General features: G+C 37.7%; 2 protein-coding genes across 2 annotated transcripts in view; both read left to right on the forward strand.

Moving 5' to 3' along the window:
* The window catches only part of LOC140921917 (uncharacterized), a 39,884-nt gene that overhangs the window by 15,723 nt on the left and 6,229 nt on the right, over window positions 1-17,932 (forward strand). The gene's annotated exons all lie outside the window — the stretch shown is intronic.
* On the forward strand, window positions 466-17,226 carry LOC140921727 (uncharacterized). Its single transcript, XM_073371738.1, has 4 exons — window positions 466-613; window positions 13,905-13,997; window positions 14,851-15,457; window positions 16,658-17,226. Exons 2-4 carry the CDS (start codon window positions 13,995-13,997, stop codon window positions 17,224-17,226), a joined length of 1,179 nt encoding a protein of 392 aa, XP_073227839.1. The 5' UTR covers window positions 466-613; window positions 13,905-13,994.

Raw genomic sequence — 17,932 nt, forward strand, 5'->3', positions numbered from 1 at the left:
GGGGGGGGGGAGGGGGTCTTCATACATTAAGGGCTTAAAATGTGTGAGTTTCATCCTGAACTTTGATTATAGCCGTCACTCCATGGTTAAGCTTATTTTCATACCTGGGAATTAGAAAATCCTGGGTATGGTGATCGACTGTGAGGTTTTTTTCTTAAGATTTTTCAGAACCATCAATGATTTTTAACGGACTTTTTTGGTAATTGTTACACAAAATGCTGCAAGTTTCGAGTTAAAATTTTCATTTTCTTAACCCTTAACAAGCTGTACTCAAGCAGAAGCTCTGCTTTTTGTTCCTATAAAAAGTATTTCAGGTGCGTGACCTTATGGTCAACCATCTCTCTTGCGTGACTTGGCGTTGTTGACAAATTACCTTTCCCACTCCACCCGTGCGTTAGCTTCGTTGAGTCAGTTTCACTTTCGATCACACTCCCGCGGTTTCCACCCTGCCTCTGTCTTATATGGTTGCTTGCGTCCAAAGTGAACGTTAAACTATCTAAGCATTTGAAGTTTACAGTAAAAGGTTTTGAGACTGTTAGTAAAGGCTTTTCATTTCTTTTGGAAAAGTTCGGCTGTGGTTGTACACAACGGAGCCGACGACAGTGGAACAAAGGTGAGCAAATATTTGATTTATTTTGCCTTTAATTTCATGTTTTAAATCTCGTTCAATGTTCTACGTATAGTTAATGTACACACCGAATATTTTATCTTCACAAGCGATGAAAAATGTTAGCGGATTAATGACCATCATTAGCTATGGAGGACCATCACGCGTTGAACAGACCGCCATGTTTAAGCGGCTATCGAATTTGAAAAAGTGAAGAAGCTTTATACTGTGGTTTGCACAGGAACAATGTGAACAAATATAGCCTTAAATGTTGCAAACAGCTCGTTAAATTTCTTTCGTAATTTCTACTTTGATTTTATCGTAGTTTTCTGAGGTAAAAAGGATCGGTTCGAGTTCCCGACTTGAAGAATGTGATGAAGGAATGTGATGGCTCAGTCAATAGGCTCTTTGCATGACTTGTTCACGTAACCAACTTTCAGTAAACACGAAAACAGTTCACTTTTGAAAAATTTTGTTAGCACAAGCTGAAAGAGCATATTGAAATTAGGTAACCTAAGAATTTTCAGCCGTATATCTCAAAAGTAGCGATTGCAACGGCCGCCGAAAGTTGGAAGCATCTGTATGAGATAAACAACTTTTGCCATCCAGTCATGTTTGCATGGTTTTCCATACAAATCCTTGTAAGTTCTAAAAATTTTAAACTGTCGTTAAATCTTTCCTTTACGCATTTAAGGGCTCAAATTGCCTTTAAAGGAGATTTGAGCTCCATAATGCTTAAGGAAAGATTTAACGACAGTTTAAAATTTAAATACAACATGGATTCTGTAGCCTCATGATCTTATTTTGAATTAATGTTATTGCAAACACAGAAGAATAAGCATAGATATTGTTTCTTAAATATTTTTATTCAAAACCCATTTGTTTATCCTTCCAAAAACTTCACGTAACACTTACTGGATTGTGAATCCGTTCACGCAGTAAAATCGGCTAAGTACATGGTTAAATCCAAAACAAAATCCATCTTGAATCTGGGTATACATTTTCCAGTTTTCTAAAACTGAACGTTCAATCTATCATTTTCTCAAAATTCCCGAAAGAAATTGAAGCGGCAGCTATTTGTTTTTCTATGGAGCGTGGGCGCAGAAAGAGTCAGCAAAATTCCAGAATACGCGTGCGTGCACAGATAAAACTGGTTTATCCAGTGTAAAACTTGTCTGACTCATCCAAAAAGCTGGATGATCGGCAGATCAAAGGAACTTGAAGATGTCGGCAGAGTCGCTTCCTCTTTCCCGACGTATCTAGGAAAGATCGAAGCGACTCTGGTAGCAGGTGCGTAATGCTGTTTCAGCTTGTGCTAACAAAATTTTTCAAAAGTGAACTATTTTGTACTTACTGAAAGTTGATCAAGTCATGCAAAGAGCCTATTGCAATCGCGCCCATCCCTCCCCGGGCATTTGTCATTTTGTTTTGGAAATGCTGCAAATGCCCCACATTGGGGCCGGGCGGTTTGTACAAAAACCCCACTGTGGGGTTTAAAACAGTGTGCAAATGCCTCGCCCTGGGGTCGGCAACACCAAAATTTCATTTTCCAGTGTATTTAAGCTGCATATGTCATATTTATGGCCCGCACAGGGCAGCTACCTATTTTTGTCTTGAAATTGTCTGAGAACTCGATTTGTTTAGAAGTTTACCAGTTCCCAGTCCCCATCGCGTAGCATCCTATCCAGCAATGTAAAATTGCGGCCAAAATTTTTTATCTGAGAATTTTGTTTGCACTAAGAAAGTGAAAATCTATGATTCTTTCTGAACATACTTTAAAAGGAAGTGGCAATGAACTTGTTAAAGAGTTTCTTATCACTCTTGAATCTGCGTCTTTCTTTGTAAGAGCACTATTCTGCTCTGGGGGCAGTTGGATTTGCCTGATGCATAAGCATATAAATTTTTGTAGGACACGCAGTATGCAGTACTTGTATGCTCGTTTTGGCTTTCCCATGTTTTCCTCCCTCCTTTCAGAGAGAAGGGGAGCTACAATGAGGGACAAAAGTGTTAAGGCACTTCTGTAAAATGACCGTTTTTTCCATAGTGAACATGTACCTATCCTCTTCCCCTGTGTCCCCCCACCCCCTCTCCCCAAAATCAATGTTGTATTTTCAGAACCTCAAGTCTTTCTTTTACTTCATACAACATTGATTGAGGGGTGGGGAGATTAACGACATTTAAAAAGAATGAAATAATGAATTAAAGAAATTGTTGATAAAAGCACCCATTTTAAACAAGTGTGTCAACTACTTTTGTCCCTGAAAATATGAATCTGTGTTTTCCAGCTTGAGTTTTGACGCAGCTGAATTTAGTCGCAATGAAGTTGCTCTCGTATGGGGAAAATATTGTTTGTTTATCAACAAAAATTTGTACATTTTCATCCTGATTTCTAGTTTACGTACAATAATTAAAATGTACAAAGCGTATTGTTGTTACTTAACCTTGTACTCCCACGGCATCTCTGATACCCTGTCAGGTCAAGGGGAACTCATCTGTGTTATGGTCACTGCCAATAACATAATTACATGTATGTCATTGATTCCTGTAATTTCAGTTATTGTCATACAGGGCTTAACTTGTGTGCAGTTGCACAATTTTGCATTCAGACAATGAGGGACAAAAGTGTTGAGACACTTCTGTGAAATGGCCTCCTTTTCCATAGTGGACATACCTATGCCCTTCCTCTGTGTACCCCCACCCCCTCCCCCCAAAACCAATGCTGCATTTTAGACCCTTAAGTCTTTCTTTTACTTTAGACAACATTGATTGAGGGGTTGGCGGGGGGGAGGGGGGGGGGGGCGATTATGGTGTTAAAAGAAATGTAATATTAAAGGAATAAAATTGTTGATAAAAGCATACATTTTAAACAAGTGTTTCAACTACTTTTGTCCCTGATTTTAGCTTTTCCAGTTTGTTCTGTCCGTGTTTACAATCTAGTGAAAAATAGCATTTTCGAGTCCCCTTTCAGCCTTCCACCCCCCTCCCAAATTAAAGGTAAAAACAACTTTGGTACATTTTGGCCCTTGATCAGGTTCCTTCTTGATTTCAGAGTGAACAGGGGTTTGCTTTTCAATTTTATTTTCTCATTGCACTTTTTGATCATGCAGTTATGTCCATAATTGGACATACTACACATGATGTCATTTGCAACTGAATCCTTCAGCCTACTGTTTTCTCAAGCCAATTTAAATGGGTTTTGATTTTAACACCTCACTGGTTTTTATCCTCTCTACCTGCATGCATCGTTTTGGTGCCCATTTCTATTAATATGCTGGTTTGTCAACAAAACTGTTGCATATCAAGAATTGTTTTCTGTGGTAAAGCTACTAGCAAGTTTGCATGAGTAACCAGGACAATGATGACTGAAACGTAACAGACTTTAAGGTTTAAAAATCAAAACAAAAACTTCAAACTTAATGCAGCCGATTTTTTGGCAGATTCCTATGCCATCCTTGCCTGACTATGGAATGGCAATGCGATCATTGCTTTATTAATCTGACTAACTGAAGATCATCCTTTCATCACCAGCAATTGCTGCAACCATAATTTTGTCAGAAAAAAAATGATACAGAGTCTCAGTATTGGTAGTTAAAATAATCAAATACATCATCAAGAAAATATATTTTTACAAGAGTTATTAAACTGGAAAAACTAAAAAATGTTAAAACTGATGTTGCCTTCTTGTAAAAGAATCATTCTGTAACTTGCTCAACTTTTTTACTAAGAGTTGACAATAAATCCCTTCCCAATCTACCCTTGAGAAATGGTTAGTAATGGAAGAGCTTCAAGGCTAAGTAATTATTTAAGTTTTCACTTACACTTTCATGCACCTCATCCTTAAACCACCTCTGTCATTTTTGCCCACCCCTTCCCCCTCTCTCCACTCTCTCTGATCTATCATATGACTGGTGTTGCATGACACTGGGGGAAGGGGATAGGAGTGGACTATTATCTTCAGTGAACTATTATATAATAACCTCTCACAACATACTTAATTATTGCATTATAACAGGGTGATAATTCTGACAGGACCTGCTGTTTGGTTTTGAACAACTTACTATAAAGCTTATCAACTATAGACAAACAGGAAATGAACTTCTAAGGACTACTAAGACTATGGTAAGCAAATGTCTCATTCAATATATTTTAGGGGTGGCGAATGGTAAAATCCGAGACTCGCCGAGACGCCGAGACCCTAGCTAGTTAGAAATCCGAGCCTGAGATTCTTTGGTAAAAAGTTTCCAGACTCAAAAAAAGTAAAGACAAACCATGCAAAAATGAGACTTTGAGACTTATCAAAAACGCTTCCGAGATTTCGAGATCTTGTTAAAATTTCCGAGATGCACGTTTTTCGAGGTACCATTCGCCACCCCTTATTTCCACCTCTTAGCATTCCTTAACTATCCTCTTTGTTTTACTGCAACTTTGACTGATAAAAAATTAATGATAATAATTATTAAAAGTAAGGAGAATGAAGAATGTTAGGCCATATTTTGTCCAACACCATTAATGGCCTTTGAACTATGACCAGGAAGGAGTACTGCCTCCTCTTAATCTTTGGAGTTACAGGCTGTACCAGATGCCTCAACATCAAAATTAGGCTGCAAATGCAGTGTAAGGGACAAGCTAAGTGCACCTGAGGGACAATAATTATGTTTGTTCCTCAAACGTCTCAGGAAAATTTCAGGCCCTAAAGCTGCAGCTACAGTGTAGTTATGAAAATCAAAATGTAACAAATAAAAGGACTGCTGGTCCTCTCTAACTATAAATGAGCTTATGCCCATTTGTTGACTCATGATAGTTGTAATACACAGTATTTGTAAAATGTTTGAAACCCCAACCTTTATTAAAGTAAATAAACAGCCTCTCAGGAAACGTAGGTTTTCTTGAGGGGGCTCAAAATATCACATCTGCAGGTTGGAATTCAGGTTGATTTTCGTTTTGTAGTAATTTTGATTGACAGTCAACTTTCTTGGAATGTTTTGTTATTGTTGTGTATGGTCAGTAAACTGCATTCATGGTTTGTAATATTTCCTGGGAACAATGAAGATGAATTGAAAATCTGAATTTCATATTGTTGGGACCACAGAATAAAGATATGAGGATTATCGCATTTATAGAAAGAGTAAGTGAATTACGAAGTGAGAGAGGAATGTACTGCGTACAAGAGAGAAAGGCAAAATATGATGTTACAGCATTTACAACTAATTAAGGGACCGGTCATAAAGTACAGGGGGCGGGTGGGCTATGAAAAATTAGGGGTGACTCACTATTCTTTAACATGTTAAAAAGGGTGGGTCAGGAAAATAATGCACTGCATTAGGGGTGGGTCATGTTAAATTATTCACATATCACTACAAACGTTAGCAAAATCTTTTTTTAACAATAAATCTAATTTTCCACATTAATCCAACTTTATATGACAACAGGAATTCACCTATTAAATATTTTGTTTCTATTTATGTACAGTCTTTAAATCTGAAGAGTAGTCACGCAGGAAACTTTTTATAGTATAAAATCTAGAACAAAGCGTTCATAAACCTAACTTATGTTAACATCATTTTTAATAATATTATCTTCTTCTAATCATCTTTAGTCATCTTCATCATTACCATCACCCTCAGAGGCATTACCATCCTCCTCCTCCTTCTCATTATCATCATCATCATCATCACTGTCATCTATAGCACTCAATACATTTTGTGACACGTTTGCTCTGATTTTTTCAATAGCATCCACTGTAAATTTACCTTTACTTATTAATAGTTTTAACCACCTACCATCTCTGTTTGTTAAGCTGTTAAGGCATATCACACTACAATGATCTGAGGTTATAACTTTACCATAAGATGATGAGTGACTGACTGCGGAGAACACTCTCTCACAATTTTTCTCTACTCTTTCACGGCGTCGCTTCCTAGCTTTTGCTTTATTTTCTTTCACTCTTCTCTTTTTTGAGACGAATGTTTCTTTTGCAAAAGGATACATTCTCTTGTGTTTTTCTTTTTGGGCCTCTGCCCTCATCAAAGTCTGGTCCTACTTTGCAGTTCTGCAATCATTCCCAAGCATTTCTCATTGAAGCGTTGCCCACACTCTTGCCCACTGATGATTTTCCCCGACTTTTTAGTGAACCGCTGGGCATTCTCTTTCTGGATACTACTCTTCAGCTTCTCAGATTTCTCTTTCAAATCCTGAAGTTTTTTAATCTTGTGATTAATTGCTTGGCGGTCAGTAGGCTTTAAGGGTTCCTCTCCTAAATCGCATTCTGGGATTGCTGCTTGCAATGAATTAGCTGACAGCTGGCAGTGAAGGTGGTAAGTGGTCCCGGGGGGGGCACTGCCATATATGGGCTATATAGGTATGTGCCGCTGTGAAGGGTATGGTTTTCAGGCAGTTTACTCTAGGATAGGGTATATAAATCAGAGTGTTTGGGTCTAGAATAGGGTATCATTTTTCAGGAAAATGATCAGTTGGTTGAAGATTTTATCTAGACAAGGGAATTGGCTACTCTAAGATAGGGGATTTGGGGAGTTTACTCTAGTATAGGGTAGCAAAATTCAGCTGAACTAGCTCTGTTATAGGTTAAGGGTTCTAGGGTCCCGGCGGCACATCCCCACCCAGAAATTCCTAAAGTACCACCCCCGGGTAAGTGGTAAGCCAATATTCCCTAATGTACTTATATCCTCATCAGCATTACTGGTTTTGATTGGGGGGTGGGTCACTAGTTTTTTCTGTGCCACTTCAGGTGTGGGCCGCCCCAATTTTGTTAAATAACTCGGGCGTGGGCCACTGAAAACCAGTACTTAAAAAAAAAAATTTTCATTGCCCCCCCCCCCTGTACTTCATGACCGGTCCCTAAGCCTAAAAAAGCTTTACAAATTTGACTACTAATTGCAAAAGTGCAAAATAAAACATGATACAACAAAAACATAAAGAGCCTGTCGTACTAACTAAAAGATGCTTTGCATTTGTATTTCTTTCTTCATCACTTTTAACATTTGGAACTTTTGGATTTATTTAATATTAGCGAATTTATTTGTCCGAGGGGCAAAGTTTAAGAGGGCTCCATTTTTTTTTGAAGGAAGATATAACGTTATTGTTAGAGGCAATCTCTTATTCAATTTCCATGGAGTTCATAACGGTTTGTATATAAACCTGTAGCACAGGGTTGCAGTTATTTAACTTACATGTGTAAATATACCATTTGGCGATAAAATAAGGAAACGGTGATGTAGAAATAAATTGGAAATATTATCAATTATAGTCCAAGACAGATGAGAGGAGAGAAGGTAATAGGTTTGATTAAGGTAGTGTTTTGAGTTATCTATTGATAAATTTCTTTCCAGAAGTTTTGAGTTTACTTGCAATACCAGAACAAGCTGGCAAGGGTTTCAGTAAATTCCCCACAGAAAGAACAGGACTCTGCTTGTTTTAGGCCGATTTTAAAGAGGAAGTCGTTTGTTGCTATTCATCTGTGAAGGAATATGAATTGGCACAATCGTAACTTTGTTTCTGTTGTGCACAGGAAAGGGGAGCAGTTATGTATTCTCCCAGTTCAAGATCGCATTTTCCTTAGGCAGCCATTTTCCCTGCCTTTTAAGAGGGGTGGTCTTTTTTTTGATAATTGATTTGTAAACGGTTTTACAGGCTTTTTCTGAGGCTAATAGTGTTGCCCAAAGGTCTGCATTTGCGTTTTAGTAAACAGATTAAATGGCGAAAACTAGATGAACGTACCTCAAAGCAGCACTTAAAGTAAACTTTAAAGCTTTCTTTTTTCAACTGAGATGGCAACTGAGTATTCTTTAGAACTTTTTGTTTCCATGAACAACAAGAAAAAAATGTTTAGAAGCTTAAACATAGGTAATTGAACTTGATTATAGGCCAGAGACCATACATCGCGTCTCAGTCAAATCTGGAAAATATGTGCCATAATTAAGTGACAGGAAATAATAATATCCGAAATTGTAAAGAAATCAAACCAGAAAGAAATATCAACACCATATAAGCTTGATCAACCTCATGTGAGGAAAAGGTCCTGAAAGGCAGTAAATTTGGTCATAAGTAAAGCCTGCGTGCTTGAGCTTTAAAAAATGCTTCCAAAATAACTGTATGGAGCTAATTAAGCTATGAATCTGCCCATTTATGCGACACTTTCCTAAACCAAAAATAAGATTAACAAACCATCAAACCAACTATGAACAAAGAAAAAATCTTGATGGCGGCTCTATTTCTTGTTGTGGCAGCATTGAAAGAACACAAAAAGCTTAAAACTTTTTATCACACGACGGTAAACAAACCTGAAGATTCTGCATAAGTTTTTACTCATGAATTCACCTGTCAAAACTTTGACCAATCTGAGACAAGATTTTAACTCCTGAAAAACGTGACTAAAAACATGATTAAGGCTAAAGCACATATCCTAAAAAATATATTGTTCAAAGTTTTTTGTCATTAATCAAGCAAACGAAATTCAAGATCTACACTAGAAAACTCCATTGGCTGCCTCTAGGTGAACTTCAACAACCTTTCTTTTTTGCCAAGACAAGTGCAGGCTGCATGTCTTGGATTCCCCATCTCCCTTGCGGAGTCTACTGAGTACCACCCCCAGAGTCTACTTAGTACCACCCCCAAAGAGTGTACAGGTATACAGGCATACGACTACCAAAATTTCTGGGATGGATAGGTCACCAAATTGTCTTAGCTATGGGGCTATGCTTGCATGCGCTTCCTGTATTTGTGGAGCTCTGCTATAAGTTCACTTGTGAAATTATAAAGTTGCCATGGCAACATTCGGTCGATACCTCAGTCAGTACGTGACTGATACTCGACACACACTCAACCAACATGTGACCAGCACTCAACTGACATATGGATTGATATGTCGGCCAACACTCAATCGATATGTCGACCGATAGTTCGTATTTAATAACCACTTGGTTAACTCATTTGGGAGAGCACCAGTCCGCTGAGGGGAGGTCACGGAGTCAAACCTTGGCTGGACCAACACTCAGGGTCTTTAAATAACTGAGAAGAAAGTGCTGCCTTTGTAATGACATCTGCAAATGGATAGACTTTCTAGTCTTCTTGGATAAGGATGAAAAACCATAGGTCCCGTCTCACAGCACTTTCACCTATCTGCATGGCTCTTGTGGGACTTAAAAGAACCCACACCACTGTTTGAAAAGAGTTGGGTACGTAGACCCTGGTGGTGTGGCTAACCTTTCCTGACCTTGGTGCACTTATGTCCAGGATCGATCTTGTTAGCAAAAATTTACTAGCAAATTGTCGCAAATGCTTCGTTCTTCCATCAACATATAGCTACAATGCATAAAAAGGAGTGCCACCCACAGAAGGGGGCAAATTTTAAGCAATAAAAGGGGGTGGTAGCAGAACTTTCATGCCAAAGAACCCACCGCAACCATCGTTCAAAATATCAAGAAGAGCACATTGGGGGAAAGAAAACAGGCATTATACATGAATGTCGCTGTGCAATACCCAAAGTTTTTTAAACAGGGATTGCCAGTGACTTTGTAATCCTTCCCTTTTAAATCAAGGCTTATAGTTAAACAACAACCATCCCAATGAATGTTATATGTGTATGCCAATCCATTTATTTTAAATAACAATTGATCCAATTGTGCATTTATGTGTCCTTCGTTCTATTACTCACGAATCATGAACAAAAATAACAAAACCACCGAGAAAAGAGACCAAAAGACCTAGGCCATACAAATACAAAATGTCATAACATGATTGGTTCACTTACAACCTCTGATTTTAAGAAATACCCTTTGTGGACGTTTGAAGCTACAAAAAACCCAAAAAATGAAAATTACGTTGTCACAGATACAGTCTGACCCATTATTGGCATACTGCAGAACACTAAATTTCGACTAAGAAAGCGCTATAACAAGCCTACTGTCACAATTATTTGGCTATTTTTTTTATTTGACCAAATTGTAACAGTGACATTTTACTAGGGTGAAAATCCTAAGCATGCAATATGCGATTTTTCACAATCTTCTTATTCTTTAAATCGCAAATATTTAAAATATAAAACAGGAAACGATCTTGGTTCATGTGCCTAGTGATCCTGCCATACTTTGTCCTCCTTTGCTTTCTAAGTCAGGAATTTTGTTACATTTGTTATTTCTGCGATTTTTGCCATATTTGTCACGGGCGTTTTAAGCTAGCAAGAAAAAACCTTGTTACTTTTGCGATTTTTGCAATAATTGCGGACATTTTGGGGCCCTCCTTAAATTCTTCTTTTTCTAAGTCTTGATTCTTGTTAGATTTGTTATTTTTGCGATATTTGTCATGGCTGTTTTTACCTAGCAAGAAAAATCCTTGTTATATTTGCGGACATTTCGGGGTCCTTCTTGCCTTCTTTTCTTTCTAAGTCTAGAATTTTGTTAGATTTGTTATATTTGCGATTTTTGCGATATTTGTCTAGTGTGGTTTTAGCTAGCAAAGAAAAAATCCTTGTTACTTTTGCGATTTTTGCGATAATTGCGGACATTTCGGGGCCCTCCTTGAATTCTTCTTTTTCTAAGTCTACAATTTTGTTACATTTGTTATTTTTGCTATTTTTGCGATATTTGTCACGGGTGTTTTTAGCTAGCAAGAAAAATCCTTGTTATATTTGCGATTTTTGCGATATTTGCGGACATTTCGGAGCCTTCCTTGGCTTCTTCTTTTTCTAAGTGTAAAATCTTGTTAGATTTGTTATTTTTGCGATTTTTGCAATATTTGTCATGGGTGTTTGTAGCTAGCAAGAAAAATCCTTGTTATAATTGCGATTTTTGCGATAATTGCGGACATTCGGGGCCTTCCTTGGCTTCTTCTTTTTCTAAGTCTAAAATCTTGTTAGATTTGTTACTTTTGCGATTTTTGCGATATTTGTCATGGGTGTTTTTAGCTAGCAAGAAAAATCCTTGTTATATTTGTCACGGGTGTTTTCAGCTCTCAAGAAAAATCCTTGTTACTTTTGCGATTTTTGCGATAATTGCCGACGTTTAGGGGCCCTTCTTGGCTTCTTTTCTTTCTAAGTCTAGAATTTTGTTACATTTGTTATTTCTGCGATTTTTGCGATATTTGTCATGGGTGTTTTAACCTAGCTAGAAAAATCCTTGTTATATTTGCGATTTTTGCCATATTTGCGAACATTTTGGACCCCTTCTTGGCTTCTTTGCTTTCTAAGTGAGAAATTTTGTTAAATTTGTTATTTCTTCGATTTTTGCCATATTTGTCATGGGTGTTTTAACCTAGCTAGAAAAATCCTTGTTATATTTGCGATTTTTGCCATATTTGCGAACATTTTGGACCCCTTCTTGGCTTCTTTGCTTTCTAAGTCAGAAATTTTGTTAAATTTGTTATTTCTGCGATTTTTGCGATATTTGTCACGGGTGTTTTCAGCACGCAAGAAAAAACCTTGTTACTTTTGCGATTTTTGCGATAATTGCGGACATTTTGGGGCCCTTCTTGGCTTCTTTTCTTTCTAAGTCTAGAATTTTGTTACATTTGTTATTTCTTCGATTTTTGCGATATTTGTCATGGGTGTTTTTAGCAAGCAAGAAAAATCCTTGTTATATTTGCGATTTTTGCAGACATTTCGGGGCCCTTCTTGGCTTCTTCTTTTTCTAAGTCTTGATTCTTGTTAGATTTGTTATTTTTGCGATTTTTGCGATATTTGTCATGGGTGTTTGTAGCTAGCAAGAAAAATCCTTGTTATATTTGCGATTTTTGCGATATTTGGGGACATTTCGGGGCCCCTCTTGGCTTCTTTGCTTTCTAAGTCAGGAATTTTGTTACATTTGTTATTTCTGCGATTTTTGCGATATTTGTCATGGGTGTTTTTAGCAAGCAAGAAAAATCCTTGTTATATTTGCGATTTTTGCAGACATTTCGGGGCCCTTCTTGGCTTCTTCTTTTTCTAAGTCTTGATTCTTGTTAGATTTGTTATTTTTGCGATTTTTGCGATATTTGTCATGGGTGTTTGTAGCTAGCAAGAAAAATCCTTGTTATATTTGCGATTTTTGCGATATTTGGGGACATTTCGGGGCCCCTCTTGGCTTCTTTGCTTTCTAAGTCAGGAATTTTGTTACATTTGTTATTTCTGCGATTTTTGCGATATTTGTCATGGGTGTTTTTAGCAAGCAAGAAAAATCCTTGTTATATTTGCGATTTTTGCAGACATTTCGGGGCCCTTCTTGGCTTCTTCTTTTTCTAAGTCTTGATTCTTGTTAGATTTGTTATTTTTGCGATTTTTGCGATATTTGTCATGGGTGTTTGTAGCTAGCAAGAAAAATCCTTGTTATATTTGCGATTTTTGCGATATTTGGGGACATTTCGGGGCCCCTCTTGGCTTCTTTGCTTTCTAAGTCAGGAATTTTGTTACATTTGTTATTTCTGCGATTTTTGCGATATTTGTCATGGGTGTTTTTAGCAAGCAAGAAAAATCCTTGTTATATTTGCGATTTTTGCAGACATTTCGGGGCCCTTCTTGGCTTCTTCTTTTTCTAAGTCTTGATTCTTGTTAGATTTGTTATTTTTGCGATTTTTGCGATATTTGTCATGGGTGTTTGTAGCTAGCAAGAAAAATCCTTGTTATATTTGCGATTTTTGCGATATTTGCGGACATTTCGGGGCCCTTCTTCGGCTTCTTTTTTTTCTAAGTCTTGATTCTTGTTAGATTTGTTATTATTGCGATTTTTGCGATTTTTGTTAGTGATTTTCTGACATAATTTTTTCTCAATTATTTCTTTTGCGACAATTGCGAAAAACATTTGCTAGCAAATTTTTGCTAACAAGATCGATCCTGGACATATCTCCCTTGGTGGGTTGATTATCTGTAAGGAGAAATCTTAAATAAATGTAGGGTAGCCTCATGATTCTCCTCCAGGTGTCTAATTGGCTACCTGTAAACAATGTGACTAGAATAGATGTATGTAAAAATCCCAAACAACCAAGCTGTATTCTTGGCCCAGCTCTTACTGTGTTTTACAGAACTTAAATTCACCATGTGTATCTTGAATTTATTTTCAGTTGATGGATGACCAGGATGATATTCAGTCAATAACATCTCTTGATTAGAGAATTTTTCATCTTTTTATATCTCAGCAAGTCCAAATATTCATGGTAAGTTGTTGTACATTAATCATCATAGACCTAAGGGACAGCTTATTGAGACGATGGCCTTAATTCATAAGGGAAAGTCTATTACAAGATTAATGGGAGAGCCCCTTACTGTGTTTTACAGAACTTAAATTCACCATGTGTATCTTGAATTTATTTTCAGTTGATGGATGACCAGGATGATATTCAGTCAATAACATCTCTTGATTAGAGAATTTTTCATTTTTTTATATCTCAGCAAGTCCAAATATTCATGGTAAGTTGTTGTACATTAATCATCATAGACCTAAGGGGCAGCTTATTGAGACGATGGCCTTAATTCATAACGGAAAGTCTATTACAAGATTAATGGGAGAGCCCCTTGGCACCTACAATTGTACTCTACCAAACCAGTTCTATGCATTTGATCATGAATTCCCAGCTTCTGCATTTTTTCTAGTCAATAAGGGTGCAAAGAAAGTCAGTTTTACAGGCTGCCATTCTGGCAAGCTGAAGCTAGCATGTACTAGCCCACAAGTCATTTCAACTAGCCCCAAAACACTTTTTGATTAGCAGGGTTGATTACAAACCTTCTGTAATTTGAATTTCCCTAAAAAACACCACTTGCCCGTCGGGCAAGTTAAGAACAAAAATCACTAGCCCGGTAGCAAACTCCACTAGCCCCGGGCTATCGGACACGACTTTCTTTGCACGCTGTAAAAAAAATGAACTTTTTCAGGAGTTTCTGAAACAATTTTTAACTACAGGTCAGAGTAGAAGAAGACACTTTTCAAGAAATTTAGGTTATTAACAACACCACTTAATTAGCTTATATCAATCCATGTCCACTTATTACACTCAGTTTTATTTTCCTTCCTTCGATCCTTGTGACTAGAGAAACTGAGAGGTTTATCAAAAAACTGAATTATATTTTTAAGAAAAATAAGATTGCCAACTGAAGGATTATTAGAAATGCTTTGATTTTCAAACATTAAATTCCCCTCATCAATACCATAGTAAAATATTTTGTGGAAAAGAAAAGAAGTTTTTTATGTTGATATTAGCTGGCTTTAACAGGTTTTAATTTATTATCTTTTATCTTTTAATTTAACCCATGAATGTTTATACAGATGATGGTCTCTGATGAAGAGAAACGATGGATTGTTGTGGGAATTGCCATGAACAAAGTTGCTGCTCCTGTTTTGCGGGATGCTGTCAAACAAGGGATGGACACCAACTATGCAAATCTGGAAGGACACTGTCAACTTCTCTGCCCGCCTTGTACTCTAAAGACATTAACTCATGGTGTGGTCCGAGCAGATCCTATCTTGAAGAACCTGAAATTTCAAAATATAAACAATAATCATCTTGTTCATGGTGTATGCAACTACAACTTTAACATCGATAGCTCTTTAGATTTGGCCAAGTTATATCTGCCAGGTTATCTGGCTCAGTTTTCAGGCTTTGATGACTCACTGGACATGACTGCCATCCTTCGTCTGTTAGGATTTAGGAACTACACGCCTGCCGCTGTGTTCTCCGCACGCTCCCGGGCCCCAGCCGATGATGTCAGGGAAAATGTCAGAAACAAATGGGGCCATGTTGATGTAACTGAGTGGACAGATGCTCTCTTTAATGATTGCTTTGACAAGCTGAAGACATTGGTGAGGAGTCTGGGATTGACAGCAGATGTGGAGAAGAACACATTAGATCAACTGTATGACTGGCAAACAAAAGGTTATTACACCTAGACAATAGAATATTATAATAATTAGAAATCATAAAGTTACCATGTTGAAAGGGAACAGACTCTAAACAAGTTTGCTCCAGCAAATATCCAACTGTCATAACAGTCAATCAGTGGGATGCTTTAAATGGGCGAAATTCCACAGTTTTGATTTTGGTTCTATTCAATCCTGTATCATTATTTATTACACACACACTGTATAAAATGCTCACACTGTGAGCACAAATCCTATAACTTAATAGACTGCAATAAGTGTATTCCACCGGGATACAAACTTGGTGAACATGTCAGCTAAGCAAGCGCAACCTCGTTCCCAGGGTTCTCTCCTACCCATCCCTATGGAGAGAGAACCTGGGAACGAGGTTGAAGCAAGCGAAGGTCCTGCACGTTAAATTGTATTAACTAACACACAACATGAAGCACATACAATCTACAGACCTAATGACAGCAGCAATAGACAGATTCTGTATCAGGGCCTCAGTTAGTCAGAACAAGTGAAAAGTGAAGCAACCGTAAGAAAAACAAGCTGTTTTTTCTTTGTTTAAACTCATTTTTGCTTCTGCTCGGGCGCACTCCTGCAGTTATCAACTAAATGAGAACCTGAGAAAAGGTAATTTAGACATAAAGACGTAAAAATAATCTAGAAACAAGTTTCAGCAATTTCTTCTGAAATATTCAATAAAAGCACAACACAGAAGTTAAATTAAAATGTTTCGTAATTCACGACATTGCTGTAGCTAGATTTGCAGAACAGATGAGACAAACGTTGCAAATATTGAAAGCATGAACAGCTTGTTGGGGCTGGTACACGACAGGCCTTCATAAGGGAAAAGTGTACACTCAGAACTTACCTCGTCTTGCATATTACCTAGCTAAAACCATGCAAGTTTAAGAACTGCCACTGATGAAACTACGCATTCCTTACAGCTAGTCCTGTTGGGGTTTAATGAACAGTGTCCTGAACATGCCGGTATTTATAGGTGGAGGGTCTACAGCAGGTCAAATAAAGTGAAATTAGCAGTTATTTTTGAGTATGTCAATTCAAAAAACAATTTAGTTGCAGACCATATTGAGGTTCAAAGAGTGTTTTACTGTGAGCGTTCAAAATAAGTAACTGAGTCATATTGAGGATTTTTGGTTAATTTTTTAGTTGTTACTCAAATTAAAGCCCTCATTCTGTTTTATTTAAGGCTGTCAATTAATCATGGGTCATGCTGTGGACAGGGATCTTCTCTGTTTGGTACAAGATGAAGTGAAAGATCTCATCAAGGACTACAGCACCATTCATTCACAACTGAATCTACACAACAAACAAATCGCTCAACTTGAAGTAAATGTTGCCACCCTTAAAGATCAGGATGAACGTAAGGAAACGAGGTTAGTTGAGCATCATAAACGCCTTGAAGCGCTGGAAGAGAAGCTAAAGGAGCAATCAGAGAAGAGAATTAAAGAGATTACAAAGGTTTTAGAAAGACTCGTATCTTTCGATGTACAGTTATCGATACGACTTCAAGTGGTGGAAGAAAAAGTAGAGCGACTGGAACAAACTCAGACCAACATAGTTTGTCAAGTAGAACTGCTGAAGGACAGTCACACCAAGACAGCTGATGAAGTAAAACTGCTGAAGCAAAGTCAGACTGAGACGGCTGCGAAAGCAGATCAGCTGGATCAAAGGTGTTCTGAGGTAGAGAGAATTGGACTACAATTGAAAACACAGAGGGACAAACCAGGTAAGCAATGTTTGCGATTAAGAGATTAATGTGCCCCAGTCATTCATTAATATTGTAGTGAACACCAAGTAAAACGTTCTGTTTTTCTGACACTTTCAAGCATTGCATTATTTCTGATATGAATCATTCACAGAGTTTCTTCACCGACTCAAAATTCCTGTTGCAGGTTCCGTCACGTGTATATGCACGATAAAACTAAGACTGGCCAATGTGTTTCACTGCGAACAAACGCCAAACATCTGGGCCGAGTTGTTCAAAGCTGGGTTAAGATAACCCAGGGTTAGCGCAGGATTTGAATTCAGATTTGAAAGCTTAAAAGGCATTTCAGTTTTAGTTCTTTTTGTTTACAAGTTGATGATTGGAAGCTCTAAAAATAGCACAGAAAATTATCCGAGAACATGCTTTTGAACACAGCAAAAAGAAACCCAGGTTAAATTTAACCCCGGGTTAAGCGCTAATCGGCCTTCGAACAACTGGGCCCTGAGGTTTTTTTTCCATATAGAGGGATTTCATTCAGTGATCCTTTAAGTGGAAACGTGCGCATGGGTGTTGAAAATGTTTCACGTCCTGGTAAAACGTTAATGGGAAATATTGCCGACAATAACAGCAGTTTCAGTTTTTAAACGCGTAGGGGTAGTTGTCCTTTTTTATAGCAGGAGAGGTAGTGGATGTTACTAGAGAGTGGTTATGGATTTGTTGGTATTGAGGATGGATAATGAAACATTCACAGGGCGA

The sequence above is a fragment of the Porites lutea genome, chromosome 12 (assembly GCF_958299795.1).
Source record: "Porites lutea chromosome 12, jaPorLute2.1, whole genome shotgun sequence".
Classification (NCBI taxonomy): Eukaryota; Metazoa; Cnidaria; class Anthozoa; order Scleractinia; family Poritidae; genus Porites; species Porites lutea.

Bases quoted from the DNA above. Each gene is read 5' to 3' on its own strand.
- LOC140921727 (XM_073371738.1), top strand. The intron at 15,458-16,657 runs GTTATTACACCT...GTTTTATTTAAG, and splicing joins GTATGACTGGCAAACAAAAG to GCTGTCAATTAATCATGGGT.